General features: G+C 47.1%; 2 protein-coding genes across 2 annotated transcripts in view; both read left to right on the top strand.

Annotated features, from left to right (window-relative positions):
* The window catches only part of LOC311018579 (uncharacterized protein), a 722,019-nt gene that overhangs the window by 544,465 nt on the left and 155,711 nt on the right, over positions 1-21,843 (top strand). Inside the window, exons 31-33 of the mRNA XM_084017608.1 lie at positions 1,382-1,510; positions 2,138-2,317; positions 2,957-3,013. Of these exons, the coding sequence (XP_083873734.1) occupies positions 1,382-1,510; positions 2,138-2,317; positions 2,957-3,013 (366 nt within the window). The remainder of the gene's footprint in view (positions 1-1,381; positions 1,511-2,137; positions 2,318-2,956; positions 3,014-21,843) is intronic.
* On the top strand, positions 5,444-7,348 carry LOC311018731 (uncharacterized protein). Its single transcript, XM_084017788.1, has 2 exons — positions 5,444-5,838; positions 5,948-7,348. Exons 1-2 carry the CDS (start codon positions 5,720-5,722, stop codon positions 7,047-7,049), a joined length of 1,221 nt encoding a protein of 406 aa, XP_083873914.1. The 5' UTR covers positions 5,444-5,719; the 3' UTR covers positions 7,050-7,348.

The following is a 21,843-nucleotide window of genomic DNA, read 5'->3' as shown; positions in this document are numbered from 1 at the left end:
GCCTCCTGTTGATCACATCTACTTCCCCAACGAGGCGCGGCTCATCTGGAACCAGCCTCATATATTCATGTGAAGACTGAAGCCCTTGCTGTCTGTGATCACCTGTCGACGGCGGCCTGAGGTAAGCTGACGACAGCCGATGGGAACTTGTGATGACTGATATGTGGGCTGCTTGTGGCTCCGTGATGCGGATCACGTTGGTGCTGGTTTACCGGAGACCTGTTCTTGTGTAACGCTGGCTGGATGTGTGGAGATACCATGAAGTACACACGTCCTGTACTCAAGTAGAAGTACGCATACTTGTGTTCAAAAATACTCTGGTGAAAGTAGAAGTACTGGTTCTACTTCTTTACTCAAGTCAAAGTGTAAAAGTACTGGCTCTGACATCAGGAAGTAAAAAGTATCACTATGAAGGACAATTCTACTGGCTGTTTGTTGACAAGACCAACTGAAACTCTCGTCAAATTAATAAGAAAATAAATAATCGTTGATTCCCCTCAAATGTATTAAAACTAAAGTAACAAGCCTGTTTTGAAAATGTGATGAGTAGAAAGTACAAATATGAGTTGTTAAATGTGAAATGTGATTTAGGAAGGAAGACGAGCTCTTCTTGTCCTGGTTCTTGTTTGCTTGTTCACTCCGTCGGCTGCATAGCTGTGAAGTTATCGAGTTCACCAGCCGTTTGTGCTTTTGACTCACATCTAGAAAACTGGGCTCATGTGGGACACGCCTGATCTCCAGTCCCTTTATTTCCTGTTCCAACTAAATCTAGTCATCAGGACGGTTACTAGGTTTAGACTGAAATGACGCAGCTTCAAGGGGGCGGGGTCACAGAAAAGGGGCAGGGCTAATGTCAATCAGAAGCTGTCAGTGACGTATAGGATTCTGACTAAATGAATGTTGAGGATATAAATCAGTCATAAATAATGATCAAATCATGTTTGTGATTCATTCAAGCAACAAAATATGCATCGAGTTGTTGGAATGTGTTTTGGTTTGTTGGTCTCTAGTCGTCCCACTTTCTCAAATCTGATGCTAATGTGGGACAGCATGCTTTGGGTCATCTGGGACAGTCATGGAAGCTCTCTAAACGGGGAAAGGTGCATTCAGGGATTTCCTGAATCAAACCAGGAAGGAGAAACTACCTGCAGATGTCAGACAGGGCTTCATGGCAAATACAGTCGGTCCCGGTCTAAACACTGATTGTCTAGATAACTAGCACATACTCAGCTAGCTCTATAGCTAGCAACATTAGCCTGCCAACTAGCCCAGTTAACTCCTTGGTCTCATGCTGGTAGACAATGTTCTGTTCTCTCGCTCTCTCTATCGGATTCATGAAGCTTAACTAGTGAGAATCTGAAATCTAAATGTATTGTATCAGGATGCAGGAGCAGAGACCAGACTCCCCTGGACCTGGACCTGGACCTGGACCCAGCTGTGTGTCCATGAAGAGTGACTCGTCTATGTATCGCCCTGTTTATTTTAAAACTGAACAAGCTGCTGATGGAAGGTAAGAACTGAACCTGAACTCTCCTTCGCGGATTAATCAGGTCTAGAGTCAGAGTCAGAAGCTAACTTGGCTAACATGAAGGCTAACGACATAGAGAAATAGCAGCGAGGCTAAGCTAAGCTAAGCTAAGAACAAAAAGACTCCAAACCAACAGACACCAAACTCGAGCACCGTCTTCCTCTCACTCAAGGGAGGTTGTAGAGTAGTAAAGTAAGACACTTTATATCCAGCAAACTCTTATTTTAGGTGTTAAGGTAACTGATAATGCCCGAGGACGTGTCTATTATCAGGAGGTAATGGACTACGTGGAGGCCAGGACCGTCCGATGCCCAGTGGAGAGTTAGCAACTAAAATGTAAAGTTTTTAAGAGTCATAACTCCGTTTTCCCATCATTGTCACCCCATACAGTTCTAATGCAACGGAAACGTTGTCCACTGCTCCTAGTGTGAGTGTAGCACTAAGACGAGTGTTCACATGTCCACGTGGTCTCATGTGACCCAGATCCATTCAAAGTATTGATCCTGACACTAGCATCAATTTTCAGAACATGACTCATCAATATAATCAAAGCAAACTGATTAATGAAGCTTAACTAGTGAGAATCTTAAAGTGTATTTATTGTATCAGGATGCAGCAGCAGAGACCAGACTCCCCTGGACCTGGACCTGGACCTGGACCCAGCTGTGTGTCCATAAAGAGTGTCCAGTCTACCTGCAAAACGGCATTGACCCAGAAAACACCCCAGCCAAAAGGAAAAAGAAAGACTCTGCAACAGACACAGACGACCGACACACCACAGAAATTAAGGTCAGTCTGCTTGACAGCATAAACAACAAACTGGATCTTCTAACGTCACGAGGAAGTAAAAGACATGCAATAGCCTGGAATTTCCCCAAAACAGCATTGTAACACTGCAAAAACCAGACCTGTTAATACAAATGCATATTGTTACTAAAGAAAATAAACTGATGAAAGAAAGTGGACCTACAAACCCGCTCCATGCACGACATCCCAGAATCGTTAATCCCAGACTTCATGACAACCTCACGTAGAGGAGGGTCTATTCTAAAGGGGATCTGAGCCTCAACAGGCCAGCCACCTCCTGCTGGGTCTGGTGGCAGCCCAAAGGAGGTGAGGACAAGGCAGCAAGGAGGAGGAGACGGGAGACAGATTTAAACTTGTATCATCAAGTTAAAACCTACATTTAAATAATAAATAAATCCAGAAAGTTCTTCCCGGATCCAGCTGTCCTGACCGGTTCTGACTGCCCCATAGCCACGCCAATGCCTCTTTGTCCACAGAGCCTGACCAGAGATAACCCTCTCCTTATATATTTATTATTATTATTATTATTATTATTATTTTCTTTCTTTTTTCCTTTCCTCTCCCTCACTTTGATTAATACTCTCCTCCTTTTGCTCTTTCCTCTCTCTATCTTTCACACAGAAAACTCCTCCATTCACCCAGTGAACGGTCTATGGCTGAACAAGCTGCTGATGGAAGGTAAGAACTGAACCTGGACTCTCCTTGGAGGATAAATCAGGTCTAGACCAGCCAGAGAAAAGTTAAGAGTCAGAGAGAAGCTAACTTGGCTAACGTCACAGCTAATGCCAAAGAAGTGGATCTAGACTCAGCTCAGCTAAACTAAGCTGGGTTTACATCGGAGCTACTTGAAAACCTGGTGCATCAGCATCAGACTCCAAGTGGGTCTGACCAAACTGGGTACTTGATGCGTTGGGAGACCGGTTTGGTCTAAACAGGTAAAGAAATCCAGAGGAATCAGGAACAGGTAACCGGTCAAAGTCCAGGAACAGGTACGAAGGGAGAAACAGACACGTATCAGGTCCTGGATCAGGCCAGGGTTCAGGTTTTCATGGGAAGCAAAGGCAACGTTGGAACTTTGATATTTTTTTTACTTTAATCATCCATTAACAGTCAGTTCAAGGCAAGCAAGCAGCAACCAGAGAGACAATCTGTCAAGTCTGTGTTAGAAAGACTCACACAAGGACCAACAGCAGCCATATCAAGTACAGTTCACCAGCTACACCATCTGGACCAAGACCTGAATGAGGTTTCCTGCAGGTTTGAGAAGCCAACGGTTAGCTACTAAGATGACTTTAACACGTAGCTGTAAAGTTGACCTTGAATTATGAAGCTAACTTTGTTAGCAGCTTCACACCAGAATCCACATGGATCCAGATCCAGTAAGGTTGCTGCTCAGGGTGCCGCTCTGCCGCTTGTGTTCATCAGAACCCGAGGCTTCAAAACCGTAGTCCACAAACCAACGGGTGACGTCGCCATGACAACGTCCACTTGTGATCTCCAGTCTGTGCTTTAGTGACTCTTTGAACTTGGTTTTCTCCACAGAGTTCAGCAGATCTCAGAGGTTCCGTTTACCCGGCAGCATCAAACACACCTGGACTCCATATTTATGGTGAGTACATGTACAAGCTCACCTTTCACTATTAACCACATCTGTTAAAAGAATTTCCCCGTAAACGAATAAATTCACCCAAGGAGGAGATCGGAGACAGAAGTAAAGTCGACGTCTGACTTTAATCTTGATCAAGAGGAGCAGTTTACAATGCAACAACGTGTGAGGATGCTACAGAGGAAGTGCTCAAATCACTGTTGTGACTTGAGTCTTTTAAAGGCACAGGAGATGATGCGTCATTGACAGTTAATCTTCATGCAGAACTAGACATCAGTGTTAATTTTGTTGACGAAAATTTTTCGTCATAGTCATCGTCAACAACCTTTTTTTTCTGACTAAAACGAGACGATAACTAAATAAAAAATGATTTACGACGACTAAGACGATGACGAGGTGTATTGACATATTTGTCAACGAATAAAAACGAGACGAAAATGTCTGCCAGAGACGAGATCCAATCGGAACACATTTCGTTAGGAAGAGGCGGGAGGAATTGGGAAGAGAACCAATCAGAGACGTGGTAAGGAAGGTACGTCAACACGTAGTTTGCGTTTGAGACTGGCCCGGAAATGCGCTGCACCTGGAAAAGACAGCATGTCAACGCCGGGGAGAAAGAGGAGAGAGGACATATGGGAGAATTTTATATTTGACGTGAAGGACAACAAGACTCAGTGTAAGAAATGCAGCGCGAGGATTACGGGGAAATACACAACCAACTTGAAGCGACATTTACAGTCGAATCACCCCGAAATCCACACACAGGTAAGCATTTTCCACAACATACAACTCACTCGACCTTATCCCGTTTATTACACGGCTTACTAGTGAAATATTAAATTTGAGACATGATTTTCATCAAATTACGACTTGTATCGGTGATTTTTCCGCTGTTTTGCTACCCCTGTTTAGTGAGTGTGTGTGGCTGGCTGCGTTGTGTTTCACTGCTAACTTCCAAGCAGCCAGCCTATTGCTATAGCTGGTTGATGTTTAGCGCTACATGCAGCAACAACAGTCGCTGCAGCTTCTACTGAGAGCGAGTCAGACGTAACGCACGTGAGACACAACGACTGACTTTAATAGAGCCGTGTAATAAGCTATAAATATAACACACCACTGTCATGCAAAGCTAAAGGTACCTACTGATTAAAGGTGCATAAGAAATGTTGGTGTAACAAGAAACATTTTAACTCTTCCTTTTTTTTCCTTCTTCATCATAGCTACAGAAGACCTCAGATGGACCACAGAGTGCAAAGAGACTTAAACTGTCCCAGCAAACCAATTCAGTGGCCATTCTAAGTGCTTCAAAGTACAGTCTTGACTCGAAAGAGCAACAGACAAAGGAGGAGGCTATAGCAAAATGGATTGGATGCACAGGACTCCCAGTTACTACAGTTGAAGATGAGGACTTTGTTCTTATGATGGAAACAATGGATAAGAAACTGACTGTTCCAAAAAAAACTAAAATAAGTAATCTGATCGAAAAACATTATGAAGCTGAATAACAAAAATTCAAAAGGAGATTGGCTGCTGGGTGGAAGGTATCAATTGGAATTGATCTGTGGACAAAAAAAGGACTGACTGCTTCCTTCCTGGCTATAAGTGCATGCTTTTTTTGCACTGAACTACAAAAACCACAACACATATTGCTGGCCCTGGAACAAGTGGCCCATCCACACACCGCACAAATAATCAAAGCATGTGTGGACAAATGTGTGCAAGAGTGGGGCATATCACATGAGAAGATCATCACAGTGATTACAGACAATGGGAGTAATATGGTGGCAGCCTTTAAACACACCACACCAGAGGCAGAAGAAGCCACCTCTGAGGATTCAGAAGAAGAAAACCCCACCATGACTGAAAGTGAGTCTGAGACTGAAGAAGATGATCAGAGGTGAGTCATTGGAAAAAAATGTAGTAATTTCTATTGTTAAGAGTATGCCTGTTAAAAAGAAAATTTTTAAAATCTAATTATGCTTATTTGTGTGCATTCTTCTTATTAGATGCGATGACCTGGATATACAATGGACGCCATGTGTGGTACACACATTACAACTGGTAGTCCACATGATCCAGAAGGAGACTGGTGTGAAAAAGGTCCTTGATAAAGCAAGGTCAGTCGTGAAACTTTTTCGCAAGTCCTCGGTTGCGACACAGAGGATAATGGAAGAGTGTGGCCTTATTGTTGTGAATGACTGCCCCACACGCTGGTCGAGCACATTCAACATGGTTGCACGACTCCTCAGAGTGAAAGACGCAGTTTGCCAAGTCACCAACGACATGGGATGGGACAGCTTGCTCCCTAGTGAATGGCAAAAGCTGAAATCATTGCATGAACTACTGATGCCTTTTGCAGAACATACTCAGACCCTTCAGAGTGACACCATGTCCATGTCTCTAGTGGTCCCTGCCATCTTTGATCTGCTCAGCCACCTTACTGACTTTGAAGAGAACACAAACCACAGAGGCCTTGCTGCTCTTGCACAGAAAATGGAAAGAAATATCAACCAGCGTTTTGCTTGGATCCTGGACCCAACAGATGAAAAGTTTTCACCACTTGTGGCAGCTGCCTGCTTTGTCAACCCTACTGTGTGTGAAACCCTACTTGATGATGAAAACATTCAGGAACTGCTGAAACAGGCTGAAGAGTACGTGATCCAGTCCACTCAGTCACACTCACAACATGTTGAACTTGAGGACCAGCCTGAAGATGATGGAGAGGAGATAGAGAAGGAACCAGAGGAGCTAGAACCAGCACCATCCTCATCAAAGCAGCCAGTCTTCAGGTTTTTGTCAAAGTCTCGCATAAAGCCTAAACAGAAGATCTCCTCCACAACCAGCATTAAGCAGCAGATCAGAAAGTATAAGGAAGAGCTTTCACAACCAATCACCTGTGCCACAGCAACAGGATTCTGGCTGGAAAAAAGTGACACTTTTTTTCACAGTTTAAAACCTTTTGCGTTAGACTTATTGGCTATTCCAGCTTCTCAAGCTTTCGCTGAGAGGGTTTTCAGCATCACAGGTGACCTCACCAGAGGCAAGCGCAACAGAGCAAGGGTCATGCTGGCACGAAGTGCTTTCCTTAAAATGAATCGGGCCAAATAAATCTGTGGTCTACACTAACTATGCTTGTATGCACATTTTATGGTACTGATTTTTGTTTTTCTGTTAACTTATGGTATAGCTCCATATATTAAATAATTTGCTTGTTATTTTGAAGTTGAAAATGTTTAAATCCTGATGCGATTTGAAGTGAACTGCAGTTTGAACAGTGAACTGAACCATTTGTTTTGCCTTTTTAATAGCTCAGTTACACTGATTTGGAGAGAGCAGGCCTGATGGCGTTGGAGCCTATGCACTTTTTTTACATGTTTTTTTTTTTTTTTTTTAATTTGCACAAATGGCACTGCTGATTTTAAAGTATTACAGGTTAATAAATGTTTGTTGCAAGTTAATCTGTATCTGTTAAGTTAATCACAGATACAAGTTAATCTGTATCTGTGTATGAATTGCAGTACATTACAATTCCTTAACACATTCATAGAGGTTTCATTTAGTCTAGGTGAACGTAATGACTTTCAGAAATTAAAGGGAAAATTTAACATATTACCCTTTAGTCGACTAAATCTACTGTAGTTTTCGTCGACTATAATCTTATGATATTTCGTCAACCAAAACTAGACTAAAACTAAAACAATTTAAATGACTAAATTATGACTAAAACTAAATTACATTTTAGTCAAAAGACTATAACTAAAACTAAATCAAATTTTGCTGTCAAAATTAACACTGCTAGACATCATGACTACCAGGCCTCTGATAACATTTAGGTCAGCATGGGGAGACTAAAGTAATAAACAGTTCAACACATAAAGCTGTAACCTGAACAAAGAAAACTTTAAGACATGAGGTTATACAAAATTCTTATAACATTCCCTCCTGTTTATGCTTATCTCAAGCATAATCATTAGTTAAATTTTGTGGAGGGTGAGAGCGAAAACCCTGTCAGGCAGTTTCTTAGCAACTTCCAGTGTCCATCTTTACATTCAGGCAGGGAAATTCTCTTACGGCCCCTCTGCCTACAGGCGACCGCCTTGTGGTCCTCCAGTCCAATTGGGAAAATACAATGATTCAATTCAAACAAGGTTATACATAATACATCTAGCAAATCTAATCTCTAACAGTCTAAAGTTTAATAGGAAGGAAGAATAGAAATCAAACAAAATGTCCAACGCAGGCTGGTCAACCCATCGATCCCGTTAGTTGAACCTGACCCTGCCTAGGAAATCTCACCCTAAGCTTGTGGAAAACAATAAAACATTACAGACTTCCTTCCATCATGTGATTAACATATAGTGGAGATAACATCCTTCTCTTAGGCTACACTCGTAATGCTTATCAGTATCTTACATCTTCCTTTTGGGATTTTCTGTAAATACATCATTGTGCTGTGGAATTTATGTTTTTATTTTTATTTAAACTACTAATCATAGAAATCCTCCAAGTCCCCGTGCATGTCCTCAGCTTCCAGATCACCTGGAACTTTCTGCTCACCATCCGGCACTCTGGTGTACAGTAACATCTTGTTCATGGCAACGTCAATCAGCCTCTGAACTAAGTCCCTCAGGAATGGAACACAACACAACGCAGTCATAATTATGGTCATTATATTTATGGTTATCAAAACTGATTGTATGAGTCCTGACCACCTCCCGAACATGCTCTCCATCCATGAAAAGTAAGGGTGATCGTCAATACCTGAATTTTCTGCGAACTCCTTGGATAGCGATGTCAAACCTGCCGGCTCCCTAGTCACACTGCTGTCAGGGGTGTTATTGGGAATGAAAGTGCAACACATATCCCCAAACATCTTACACACGCCTCCCTTCTCGGCCAGCAGCATGTCCAGCGCCAGTCATTTCTGCCATGCCAAGAGACTAGTCCTATCTAATTGTGAAGACAACCCCTTGATGCTGTCTCTGACATAATTGATGAACCTTTGTTGGTTATAATACAAATAGTTAGTCCAATCGATGTTAATGTTGGTCTAAGTGTCTTACCACCACAGAACCACCAGATGTCCGCCCTGGTCACAAGTTGTCTTCTCACCCACGCATCCTGCACACCCCCTTCTCCTGCTGATAACTTCAGGGTTAGATTATAGCAAGCCAAAGTTCCTACACTAACCGTACCTTCTTCTCTAGACAGACAGGTGTAGTCGCCGTCATATGGCTCAAACCAGGGTGGCCGTGTGTGAGTTGGCACAAGGGGAAACAAGTGGTGTACAGTGGTGCAGTTCCTGTCAGCGGGTAGAGACACAAAGTTATACAATTTGCGGTCCAATTTCTCTTCTAGCTCTTAATTTGGAGCTAGCGTTGTATTGGCTAGTGTTAAGTTGACAATCAGTGATTCAGCTGCGGTGCGATCGTTGTTGCCATTCGATTGTCGAGAGTGACATTCGTGTACCCAGAGTATTGGAACTACCACTATCACTGCTACCAGACTGATTAGACACAATGTTCCTCTCATACCGCATCCCATCCTTCGAAACGGATGCCACAGTCTGTCGGCCATGGTGTGGTGTTTTTACTTATCTTTCCCCCCTGGAGTGCTGTATGCTCTTGTGGCGGAACGTGGGGGAAGGGGGAAATTGTCCAACAACGCCACCTGGGGAATTGCGCCCCAGGAAATACACTCAAACCCTGTACTGGGGCTACTACAGTAGGTCACACAGATTCGTTACACCAATTTATAGAGAGGACAAGACACGGACTTCCAAAAATACAATTGTTTTTATTTAACAATAATTTACTAGGGTAAAAATGAGCACAAATGTCTTTTACAACCTGAGTGTCGGCTATATCGCAGTAAACAAACTAAACAAAACAGGATTAACGTTAGTGGGGCGGGCAGACTAAAGCAAATCAAACCACAAAAAGAAATACTACAAACCAAATCACCACGTGCCACAGCAAAACAAATTAAGGGATGTGAGATGGGACCGCCACCAGGGAAGTATGCCGCACACTGCACCAACTCCTGTCAGTGGACTGTGAGAAAAGGACGTCGTCGAAGACGGAGCAGAAGACGGAGCGACTGCACCAGGGCTGGAGGCCGTGAATGGTTTACGTTTGGATAGCCGCTGTGGTGCACGTCACTGGGCAGTGCAGTGCAGCCTCACACAGAGTGCAGGAGGAGAAACAGAGGAACCGCTGTGGCTTCAACAGCTGCAGCAGGACAGAGAGCAGAGGGCAAACAGCTTTTAGCATAAGGCTACTACAGCCAACAGAGATTAATAAGGGAGCACACTTACCCGAACGAAGAGAGCTTGAGCACCCCAGAACCAGTCAGTCTGCAGTGACAACAGAGAGCAGACGCCAACTCCTCACAATGCTGCAACCCAACCAGCACGGCCAACGACACTGAAAGTGACACATCCCGGCAGCTATCACACCATACTGTGCCATAAAGTTGCATGAAGTAGCAGCACCCACGCTTACCTTGAGAATGACCACATAGGAAACACGCCAAACACACCAAGCAAACCGGAGCACGCCAAGCAAACCGGAGCACGGCAAACCAACGGAGCACGCCAAACAGAGCCCTTCCAGGTGAACGCCAGAGAGAGAGTGCGACCGAGGGAGCGCAGTAATTCAACAGGTGGCACCAATGCGCAATCAAGCACCGGTGGTGCTGATTGAGTGGGCGTGGAGCAGAGCAACCCTCGACCTGCCACATTCCATCCCCGCTTTCTGCATTGTCGCCCCCACGACGAACTACACTTGAAAAGTACACTAAACTAGGACCAAGGCCTAAACAGGACAGACTGCAAATTTACCACTGGCTGTGCAGGTTCAAGTACCGCATTACCCCTGATGCCAACAGGCTGGGGAAGACGATGAACATTGGAATGTTGACTGGCGGTGGAACGGCCAGTTCGACGCAAGGCCGACTGAGAAGGACTGGACTGACCACTAGAGGAAGGGGACACCGAGTGAGGGCGTTCTAGTTCCGCCCTTGAGCCTGAAGTAGGCTCAGCACTTGCTGGTGTCATCACAGCAGGCCCTGTAGAGCAGGGCTGGGCTGGTGCCTCGGTGGCAGAGGGTGCAGAAGTGTCACGGACCAACAACCATAGCTCACCACCTTCAGGTGAATCCGGGGAGCCTGCAAGCGCTGCCGAATCTGGTGGAAGCGGCGCCCTAGGAGGGTGACAACTGGACATGACCTGGGCCTTCAGCATGTCTCGGTGTACCTGCCGAGCCCTATGCAACTCTTCTACAGGGGCAATGGTGTAAACCGCTCCATCTCCGGATGGGGCTTTCAGCACCTGATAGAGCACTGAGCTCCATTTGTCATGAAGCTTGTGTCGACCCCTAACACCAAGGTCTCGGAGGTAGACGTGCTGGCCCACCTGCAAAGGAACCTCCCGAACATGCTGGTCGTGTCGACCTGCAGCAGCCAACATCCTACCACGAGCATTCTCAAATGCCACCTTGAGCCTTGCCTGATGCTCAGTCATCCAATCCTGTACTCCCCCTGGCTCAGCGTCCCGGACCCGGCCCAAAAGAAAGTCCACGGGGAGCCTAGGTTCCCCACCGAACATTAAAAGGAAAGGAGACTCTCCTGTACTTTGATGTGGCGTAGTGTTGTAACAAAACAACACCTGCGGTAGACAAGAAACCCAATCCCGCTTCCGGGAGACTGGCAATGTCCGCAATAGGTCATGAAGAGTTCTGTTAAAGCGTTCACACTGCCCGTTGCCGGCCGGATGGTAAGGAGTGGTTCGTGATTTGGCTACCTCGTACAAGCGGCAGAGTTGTTGGATCAGGGAACTCTCAAAGCTCCGACCCTGGTCGGAATGAATACGATTTGGAACACCAAACCGGAAAAACCATTCGGTCAGTAAGACCTGAGCCACAGTCGCTGCCTGCTGATCTCGGGTTGGGACTGCCGTGTATTTACTGAACACATCGGTCATTACCAAGACGTTTTCCAACCCGTTCCGTGAGGGTTCCAACAACGTGAAGTCAATGGCGACAATCTCGTTCGGCCGAGACGCCAGCACGTGGCCCATAAAACTATGGGGAACCGACCCTGAATCTTTGGCAACTTGGCAACGTTCACATGTCTGAACCCACCGTTTGATGTCGGCGGACATCCCTGGCCAGTAACAGCGCAGCCGCACCAATTCCGTGGTGCGCTCGATACCCTGATGGCCATGGTCCTGGTGCAACTGGGTCAGGATCTCCTCCTTAAGAACAGCAGGTAGGACAAGCTGGAAGCACTCTTCCCCCCCCATCCGAACGAAAAGTCCGGCGGTACAGCACGCCCTCCTGTTCGACCAAGCGGTCCCACTGTTTCAGGAGTGTCAAAGCAGATGTGGGAAGTTGCTGCCTTTCCTCAACAGTAGGCTTAGCCCGCCTCATCCAAAAGGGCAGAAAATGATCACGCAAAAGAGGATCCACCTCTTGCAAAGAACAAAGGTCCGATGGAGAATGGCCCCGGAAGACAGACACCATCGCCTGGGCTGCATGTACCACTGGGGCAGAGGCTGAAGCTGGCTGGGAGAGTGATGGGACCGAAGTGCCAGGTAAGACATGTTCAGCCAGGCTGGACCCTGACAGATACTGTCGGGAGAGAGCATCAGCATTCCTATTGATGCGTCCGGAGCGATACTTCATCTCAAAATCAAAGACAGCTAGTTGAGAGGCCCACCGCTGCTCTGTGGCTCCCAACTTAGCTGAATTGAGGTAGCTCAACGGGTTGTTGTCTGTGAAAACCACACATTTGTGCCCCAACAAATACTCCCGGAACTTTTCCCCATTGCCCACTTAAGCGCAAGAAACTCAAGCTTCATCGAACTATAGTTATCCATGTTGCGCTCAGTGGGTCGAAGGCCTCTGCTGGCATATGCTACCGGTCGGACCCCATGATCAGTCTTCAGGCCACTGAAACTTGCATCAATTTCCAAGATAAATGGGCGTGAAAAATCTGCGTAGGCCAACATTGGGGCCGAGACCAACTTCGCCTTTAAGGCTTCAAAGCTTTGTTCACACTGGGGTGTCCATGCAGAGCTCAGATCCTGCCCAGATCCTCGCTTGGACCTGGTACCTGCAAGTGTTGCCACCAACTGATGCAGAGGGCCCGCCAGCTTAGCGAACCCCTCCACGAACCGCCTGTAATAGCTGGCGAACCCCCAAGAACGAGCGCAGCTCTGACACATGGCGGGGCTGCTGCCATTTTGCCACTGCCTCGATCTTGGCAGGGTCTGTGGAAACTCCTTGACTGGAGATGATGTGCCCCAGATAGCGGACCTCCTTTTGGAAAAAGGCACACTTTTCAAGTTTCACCTTCAAACCTTCTCCCTGCAGCCGACTGAGGACCACCTCCAGTCTCTGCAACTGTTGTGAGACAGAAGAGGAAAATACAACGATATCATCCAAGTACAAGAGTAGGGATTGGCACTGTTGATCTCCGAACATCCTTTGCATGAGTCTTTGAAAAGTGCTTGGCGCATTGCACAAGCCGAATGGCATCCTGTTCCATTCAAAGAGCCCAAAGGGCGTACAAAAGGCTGTCTTCGGCTTGTCCTGCTCTGCAACAGGAACCTGATTATATCCACTCGCCAAGTCAAGAGTGGTGAACCAGCGAGCTCCGGCAAGGGAATCAAGGCTTTCCTCAATGCGAGGAAGAGGGAATGCGTCCTTCCGTGTCTTGCTATTAAGTAGGCGGTAGTCAACGCACATCCGGAGACTACGATCCTTTTTACGGACGAGGACAATAGGGGAGGCAAAGGGACTATTGCTTTCCCAGATCACTTTGGCTTCAAGCAACTGATCAATGTGAGCCTTCACCTCCTCATACTCAGAGGGGGGGATCCTTCGGTACCGCTGTCTCACTGGAGCCTCGTCAAGCAACGGGATTTCATGAGAAATGAGGTTGGTACAACCCAAGTCACCATCATGGGTTGAGAAAACTGTCTGATATCTCTGCAACAAAGCATGCACCTCCATCTGTTCTTGTTCTGTTAAAGCAGACAGGTCCATGGCTTGGACCCCGCCTGGTGCCACACCAGAAGCTGCCTGAGATGAGACCGAGGCTGTAGTGGGCTTCACCTCAGTTACACCAGCAGGTAAGCTGACAACCTGGGCCCTACTTAAAACACCAAGACCAGTGCGTGGGTAAAGGAGGACATCGGTTGTCCCCACATTGACCACTGGGACATAAGCTGTACCACGGGTAACCTGGACAAGACAAGGAGACACTAGTAGCCCTGCGGGCAGGCTGGACTCTGCTGGTTCAAACAGCACGGCCTGATCAGCCAGCTGTTCCGGACAAGTGGTTGCCACAAGCTTCATTACTCCACCAGGTATGCGTACCGCCCATCTGCCACGAACCCTGGCGAAACCAGTGATGTTCCTCTGGTGTTCTGTGGTGGCCCGATGGGACCGTTGCAAAGCTTCAAGGACAGGTACTGGAGCTTGAACCACTGAGGGAGCATCGAAAAGAGCGGGACCGTATACCGCAAAGAGTTCCCGATAACATCGACGGATGATGTTGCTCCCCAAGATCCCAGGGGCAACAGATGCAACACCGGGAGGGTCTCTTACCACTAAGATCCCACAACCAGGGACCACCTTCCCACATAATGTGACATCCAGCTCCAAATAGCCGATGTAAGGAATACAAAGACCGTTGGCTGCCCGCAGTTGCAGCCAATTACAAGACCGGAGGCGCTCTTGGCCCCATGGCGCGAAATGTTCTACAAAGAAACTTTCAGGGATCGTGGACACCATGGATCCGCTGTCCAACAAGCACGAGACAGTGATCCCACCCATCAGGACATTAATATGTGGACAGGGCGCCATTATCCGACCGATGAGGTCTCGTTGCGAGCCTCCAACCTCCCCATCTGAGCTTTGGCTCCTCAGCTCAGTGGGCTTCAGTTTTCCGGCTGGGGTGCGGGGCGCGAAAACCCAGCCACATTAGAAGACCGACCAGTAGCAGAACCAACACGGGGACGAGGGGGGACCCGCTCCCCATCACACTCACTGGCATAGTGACCCGGCTGTTGACACCTTCAGCAAATCACAGGACCGTTGCGAGGAGCCCGCGGTGGAAAGGGGCGAGCCTGCAAAGAAGCCATGGTCTGGGCCAACTGGTGAAGCTGTTCCTGTTGACGCTTCAAGAGTATCTTCACTTCACTCAACTCTGAATCATGGGGTGAGACAAGTGGGGCGGGGCGAGAGCTACCCTGTACCCCATACTGCAGACCATAGGCCGAGGGAAGAGAGTGGCTACGTTCCCTTGCACCCCTTGGGGACCCCTCCCTCTCCCATCTAATGGCCTCTCCACGTGTTTCAAGCAAAGAAACAGGGGGGTGGTGGCGAACGAACTGTTTCAATTCCCTGCGAAGGGCACCATCAAACACATGCTCTACGAACTGATCGCGAAGAAGAACTTCAGCATTTGGCAAGGCATCCGGTGCAGACTGTTTAACACGCTCCATCAGGGCCATCAAAGCCAAGGAAAATTCTAACAGCGTCTCACCTTCCTGCTGCTTTCGGGAGAAGAAAGATTGCTGCAGTGTTACATATGACTGAACACAGCCATAAAGTTCAGTCAAAATAGCCAAAACCTTGGCTGGGTCTTCTCTCTCCACAGGGGGGCGATATTTGATCTCCTCTCTGGCCTCCCCTTCCAGATGGTCAAAAATGAAAAAGGCCCGATCGCGAACAGACAGGTGGCGTGCTTGCATACATGCCTGTAATTCCTCTTTCCACTCAACTATGCCTATACCCGTTCTGCCGTTAAACATGGGACATCTACGATCTCTAGGTATAACAACTAACCGTTCAGTGACCAGGGCGCTAGTACCTGCAGCTGGAGGATTACCTGAAGTGACAGAGGGGGGATCCGCTCTGCTGGAACTGGCCTGGGAAGAATCCCTCGCTCGAGACAGCTGCTCGTTGTCTGCTTTAAGCTGTGCCACTTGCTCTCTGAGCTGCTGCAGTTCCTCCTCCATGGCAAACCGCAGAGGCCACACTCACTGCCTTCAAAATGGAGACCTGGTGTTACCACTGGCAGAAAAAGAAGAGAGAAAAGAAAAAGGTGCTGTCGCTCCGTCTTCACTGCTGCCTCAACACACCACCACAAAACGTAACCTAACAAAAACAAAAGAGAAAGAAAGAAAGAAAAGAACCAAACAAAACAAACCCACACTAGTAACAAAAAAATGGAAGTCACGTCTCTGTCCTCTTACAGGGCGTACCCACCAAACGCGATGAAACTTCATCGCGCGACAAGATTACATGTAAAGTCAATGCAAAGACGCGATTAGACGCTTCATCGCGCCGGGCGACGCGATGGACGCGATAGCGCGGCGGACGCGATGGACGCGAAAAATCGCTTCATCGCTTCATCGCGCCATCGCTTCATCACGCCATCGCGCCATCGCTCGAGTTGAAATAATTGAACTTTTGCGGCGAATTCGCGTGAAGACGCGCCGCGACAGCCTATCAGCGTTGAGATCGTCACCGACGTGCTGACGTACGGACGTCCTGGTGTTCCCTCGCTTTTTGCCGGCTTGCCGCTCCAGTGAAGAAGATGGAGGAGACACTGATAGTCGCCGTGACCGCTCGTCGGCGGTCTTATATCTTATAATCTTAAGTCCGACGTCGGCGCCTAGCCCGCAGACGAAGCTGGGAACTTCTCCAGAGTAGATACAGTGCAGCGATGGTGGTTATCTCAGCCATGATCGACGAGAGAATGAAATGGCGGAAGAAATGTTGTTGTTTGGGCGGGCTCGTCGCGCGACGCGATGACGCGATGCCGCGATGAGGCGTTTTTTGGCATATTGGACCGGCGTCAAAACTGGAGCGTCTAGCGCGACGCGATTTCATTTGTCGCGCGATTAAATCGCGTTCATCGCGTTTGGTGGGTACGCCCCGTAACAGTGCATCCTGCCGACAACGCCAATTTGTGGCGGAACGTGGGGGAAGGGGGAAATTGTCCAACAACGCCACCTGGGGAATTGCGCCCCAGGAAATACACTCAAACCCTGTACTGGGGCTACTACAGTAGGTCACACAGATTCGTTACACCAATTTATAGAGAGTTGTTTTTATTTAACAATAATTTACTAAAAATGAGCACATATGTCTTTTACAACCTGAGTGTCGGCTATATCGCAGTAAACAAACTAAACAAAACAGGAACAGGATTAACGTTAGTGGGGCGGGCAGACTAAAGCAAATCAAACCACAAAAAGAAATACTACAAACCAAATCACCACGTGCCACAGCAAAACAAATTAAGGGATGTGAGATGGGACCGCCACCAGGGAAGTCTGCCGCACACTGCACCAACTCCTGTCAGTGGACTGTGAGAAAAGGACGTCGTCGAAGACGGAGCAGAAGACGGAGCAGAAGACGGAGCGACTGCACCAGGGCTGGAGGCCGTGAATGGTTTACGTTTGGATAGCCGCTGTGGTGCACGTCACTGGGCAGTGCAGTGCAGCCTCACACAGAGTGCAGGAGGAGAAACAGAGGAACCGCTGTGGCTTCAACAGCTACAGCAGGACAGAGAGCAGAGGGCAAACAGCTTTTAGCATACGGCTACTACAGCCAACAGATATTAATAAGGGAGCACACTTACCCGAACGAAGAGAGCTTAAGCACCCCAGAACCAGTCAGTCTGCAGTGACAACAGAGAGCAGACGCCAACTCCTCACAATGCTGCAACCCAACCAGCACGGCCAACGACACTGAAAGTGACACATCCCGGCAGCTATCACACCATACTGTGCCATAAAGTTGCATGAAGTAGCAGGACCCACGCTTACCTTGAGAATGACCACATAGGAAACACGCCAAACACACCAAGCAAACCGGAGCACGCCAAGCAAACCGGAGCACGGCAAACCAACGGAGCACGCCAAACAGAGCCCTTCCAGGTGAACGCCAGAGAGAGAGTGCACCCCGAGGGAGCGCAGTAATTCAACAGGTGGCACCAATGCGCAATCAAGCACCGGTGGTGCTGATTGAGTGGGCGTGGAGCAGAGCAACCCTCGACCTACCACACTCTCTTACAGTGTGTCAGATGAACCCACGTTCCTCTCTCAGCGATGTGGACTGCTGTCGGTGTAGATAGCAGAACCTGATATGGACCTTCCCAGCGAGTAGATGACCAGTGATACCAATGATAACTGCAATGAAACTTTTAGTTGAATGTTAAACATTTCTGATAATTTAGCCATGACTTGGTTTCTGAAATGTGGACCCTTTTCACAGTAAGTTTTTTCTGGGAATCCGAATCTTAGTGCAATAATAGTAGCAAAGATTTTTGCTACCACTGTAGCGTTGTTTGTTGCTGTTGGTGTGATTTCAACCCATTTTGAAAACATATCCACTATAACCAGACAGTATTTCTTCCCCTCTGATTTGTTTAGTTTGATGAAGTCCATGCATATTGTTTGGAAAGGATATTCAGCTTTCGGGAACGCTCCTCTTTTGGGTCTCATTCTTCCTTGCGAGTTGTGCTTGGAGCAAATCAAACAGGATGCACAAAAATTTTTAGAGTAATTTTGGAATCCATATGTTGTAAAACATTTACTTATCATTGCCACCATCCCTCCTGTTGAGACATGGGTAATTCCATGGCTCAAAATAGCTGCAAATCGATAGAGGGTTTTAGGAAGGATGGGCTTACCCTCAGGTCATCTCCAGATGTCGTCATCCGTTTGTTTTGCTCCTTTGTATCGCCACAGTGTTCTCTCAGTGTCTGGTGTTGTAGCCTGCATGTCCTTCAAGATATCATGGTCAATGTGCTCTGTGTCAGTATCAGCTACACAAATGTAATCTGGGCCCCGTCCCTCTGTCGCTGCGCGTTTAGCTTTTTCGTCTGCTTTGCGGTTTCCCCGTGAAACTGGATCAGTCCCGGTAGTGTGTGCTGCACATTTACAGACTGCAACTGCTTTTGGTAGGAGAATAGCATCCAATAAAGTTAGAATTAAATCTTTGTGTTGAATAGCTTTGCCTGAAGATGTTACCATGCCTCTGTTTTTCCACTGTTGGTCGAAAACATGCAGTGTGGAGAACGCATACCATCAACAAACATTGTTATGTTTGGATGTGTGAGTAGTGCATCAGTCAGGTCTGCTCTCGGCAAAACAGTCTCCTCAGTTTTAGCTAAGCAGTCATGTTTCTCACCGTCTTGTTCGTGTGGTAAAAGTGTGGATGGATTCAATGTGTAGCAGCGTTCGATTGTCAAATGTGGCTGCACCATTAGTATTGTCATACAATTGAGATGCCGTGCTGGTGGCATGAAAGCTACTTTGTTTTGCATCAGAAGTACAGAAACCGCATGTAAACCCTTCAATGTCAATGGATGAAACAACACGAGTGAAGCTGAACTCTGTACAGCAATAGCTGCTGCCTGCACTGCCTGTAAGCATGGAGGCATAGATCAAGGATCAAGTTTAGAAGAGTAGTAAGCTATCGGTCATAGTTTTTGTCCAAAAGGCTGTGTTAAAACACTGGTCATGAAACCTTGTCTCGCGTCACATGTTTGGATGAAAGTTGTTTGTTCCCCCATTTTAGATGAACAGCCTTTTTACCGTTTGTTACCCAATTTAGCTGCATGATGTAAATCTCCAATTTGGGTAAAAAGCTAACTCCCCAATAAGTTAACTGGGCATAGTTTTGAGATTGCCATCGATGTTTGTACTATTCTTTTGGTGTTAGGATCCTCGATCCACACTGGGTCGCACATTGGTTCGATTATTACATTTGGCTGATTTAACTCTGAGTCTGTCTGACCTTGATCTAATTAGACTTCCAGCATCTTCCTCCCGCACAACTGATTTGCATGCACCGGTATCGCACAGGAATTTTATTTTGTGATTGTTTACTTTTAATGTAACAAACAGTTTCTCTCCTAAGCTTAACAAGACGTCTATTGTTACCGCTGAAAGAACCTTATCTGCCTCTGTGTCAGCTCCCTGTGTGTGGGTGTGTGTGTGTGGGTGTGTGTGTCAGTAGACTCTGTGGGCTGTGTGTGTGTGTGTCATTACGACCTGTCTGCTGAGATAGTCGTTGGTGATCCTCGGAGCCGGGGAGATGAGTCTCGGTTCCGCCTGGATCCTCTGTGTCCGCCTCTGTTCCGTCTGCTTCCGGACCTGCAGTCTCTACTCCAATGTCCAAACTTACCACAGTTAAAGCAAGCACCATCTTTATTTTTTGATCTGCTCCCCTCTCCATCTCTCCTGTCTCCCCCCTTTCCGTATCTACCTCTCGATCTACCACCCCCCCGGTACAGCACACCGCCGTCATCCTCATCATCACAATCATCATCCAACACAAAGGCGTTATTTGACTTTCCCTGTTTTTTATTATTCTGCACCTTCTCGGGATGTACCTCGTGTTCTTTAAGGTTACGCAGGCCCGTAGTAGTATGTCCAATCAAATGTTTTTTAATGAACTGCGCCTGATCTGAGTCCATGCCGGTCAAAAATGCATTTTTGAGCTGCATGGCGTATGGACTATTGTCTATCTCATCTGAAGCTATGCCACTGTTAGCATCAAAGACTGTTTTGAGTCTGTCGAAGTATACTATAATTGGTTCGTCTTTTGTTTGTTTGCAATTAGTTATTTTGAAGTAATCTGCTCTACCACGGTATTGCGCAACCACTCTTATCAAGAGCCGATCTACATGTGCTGACCAGTCGGCGGTATTAAACGCGTATGGATTGTTGGCATCGGCTGCATTAAGGGGATTCCAATTACCCTTAACCAGACACCAATCGCCTTTTAATACGTGTCGGAGCGCCCGTTCTACTTCCAGCGTATTTAGCCAGTAGCTGGAACACACCCTCCTGAATTATATCTCAAACTCTGTGCTGTTGGTCTGAGGGCGAGGAATGCCAGCTGTGGCTTCTTTTACATCCGCGTCCGTCCAAGGACGGTAAACTCTGACTACCGGCGGCTGTTGGTCTACTCCTGCGCGAGGATTTAGCATTTCAATCATGGGATAGATGTTCGCTACGCATTCGGTACTGTCGTATTCAAATTGTGGTGATGTAAGAGGGCTGTATGTCTTACCGCTGCGGGTTACCCCCCCACACCCTGCATCCCATGGGTGTCTCGGGGTCTGTGGTGAGAAGTGCCCTATCGTCCTGGAGGGGGTTGAGACTTGAACCGGCTCGGGGAGAGGTGGAGGCGGCGGAGGCCGCAGCTGGTGGGGCTGATCCGGGTAGGGAGGAGGGACAGGCATCGGACACAGGGGAACCTCGTCCTCATCTCTCCGTTGCTCTCGGCGAGAATAAAGAACAGGATAAAGAACTTGTCTGTTTGGGTATTTCTTTTCCTTTTCTCTCCTGCTCTTCCTGCTTCTGTTTCAGCAGCCCCTTGTATCTGTTTTCTGCCTCCGTCAACCAGATGTGAGCCTGTTCAAAACCATCTTTCCTTTGCATATACTTTGCTTTTTCTTTATACTCAGCTTCCGTGTTCCGGCCGCAACACGAATGGCTATTACCCATCTTATTTTATTTATATCTAGCTCACCCTATTCTATTTTATTTTAAATAGGTAGTATATATACTCACAAACAAATATAATAATAGTAATAATAATAATCAGAAAAACATACACGGCAGAAACTCACAAACAAATATAATACAAACGTGCTCAGTCAAAACTAATGTTTGTCTTACCTGAGTACTGCGCTTTTCCTTTTTTGTTAACACAGGCGGCCTGGTGGATCAAAGTAATTTACGTTGTTCCAAAGACGTGTTACTGGTCTCAAGACCCAGTACTTTGAGGTAGGGATCAAAGTAGGTCTCGTCGTTCCAGAGACGTACCTTATACTGTTCACAGACCCAGTACTTTGAGGTGCTTGTTTG

Source organism: Eutrigla gurnardus, assembly GCF_963514095.1.
Source record: "Eutrigla gurnardus genome assembly, chromosome: 1".
Taxonomy (NCBI): domain Eukaryota; kingdom Metazoa; phylum Chordata; class Actinopteri; order Perciformes; family Triglidae; genus Eutrigla; species Eutrigla gurnardus.
Note: the sequence above shows the minus strand (reverse complement) of the source record. Positions and strands in the feature narration are given on the sequence as shown.

What these genes read in the sequence shown, in the direction of transcription:
- LOC311018731 (XM_084017788.1), top strand. Translation starts at nt 5,720, where the DNA reads ATGGTGGCAGCCTTTAAACACACCACACCAGAGGCAGAAGAAGCCACC. An exon ending in ACTGAAGAAGATGATCAGAG is followed by an intron (nt 5,839 to 5,947) that starts GTGAGTCATTGG and finishes TCTTCTTATTAG; the next exon opens with ATGCGATGACCTGGATATAC.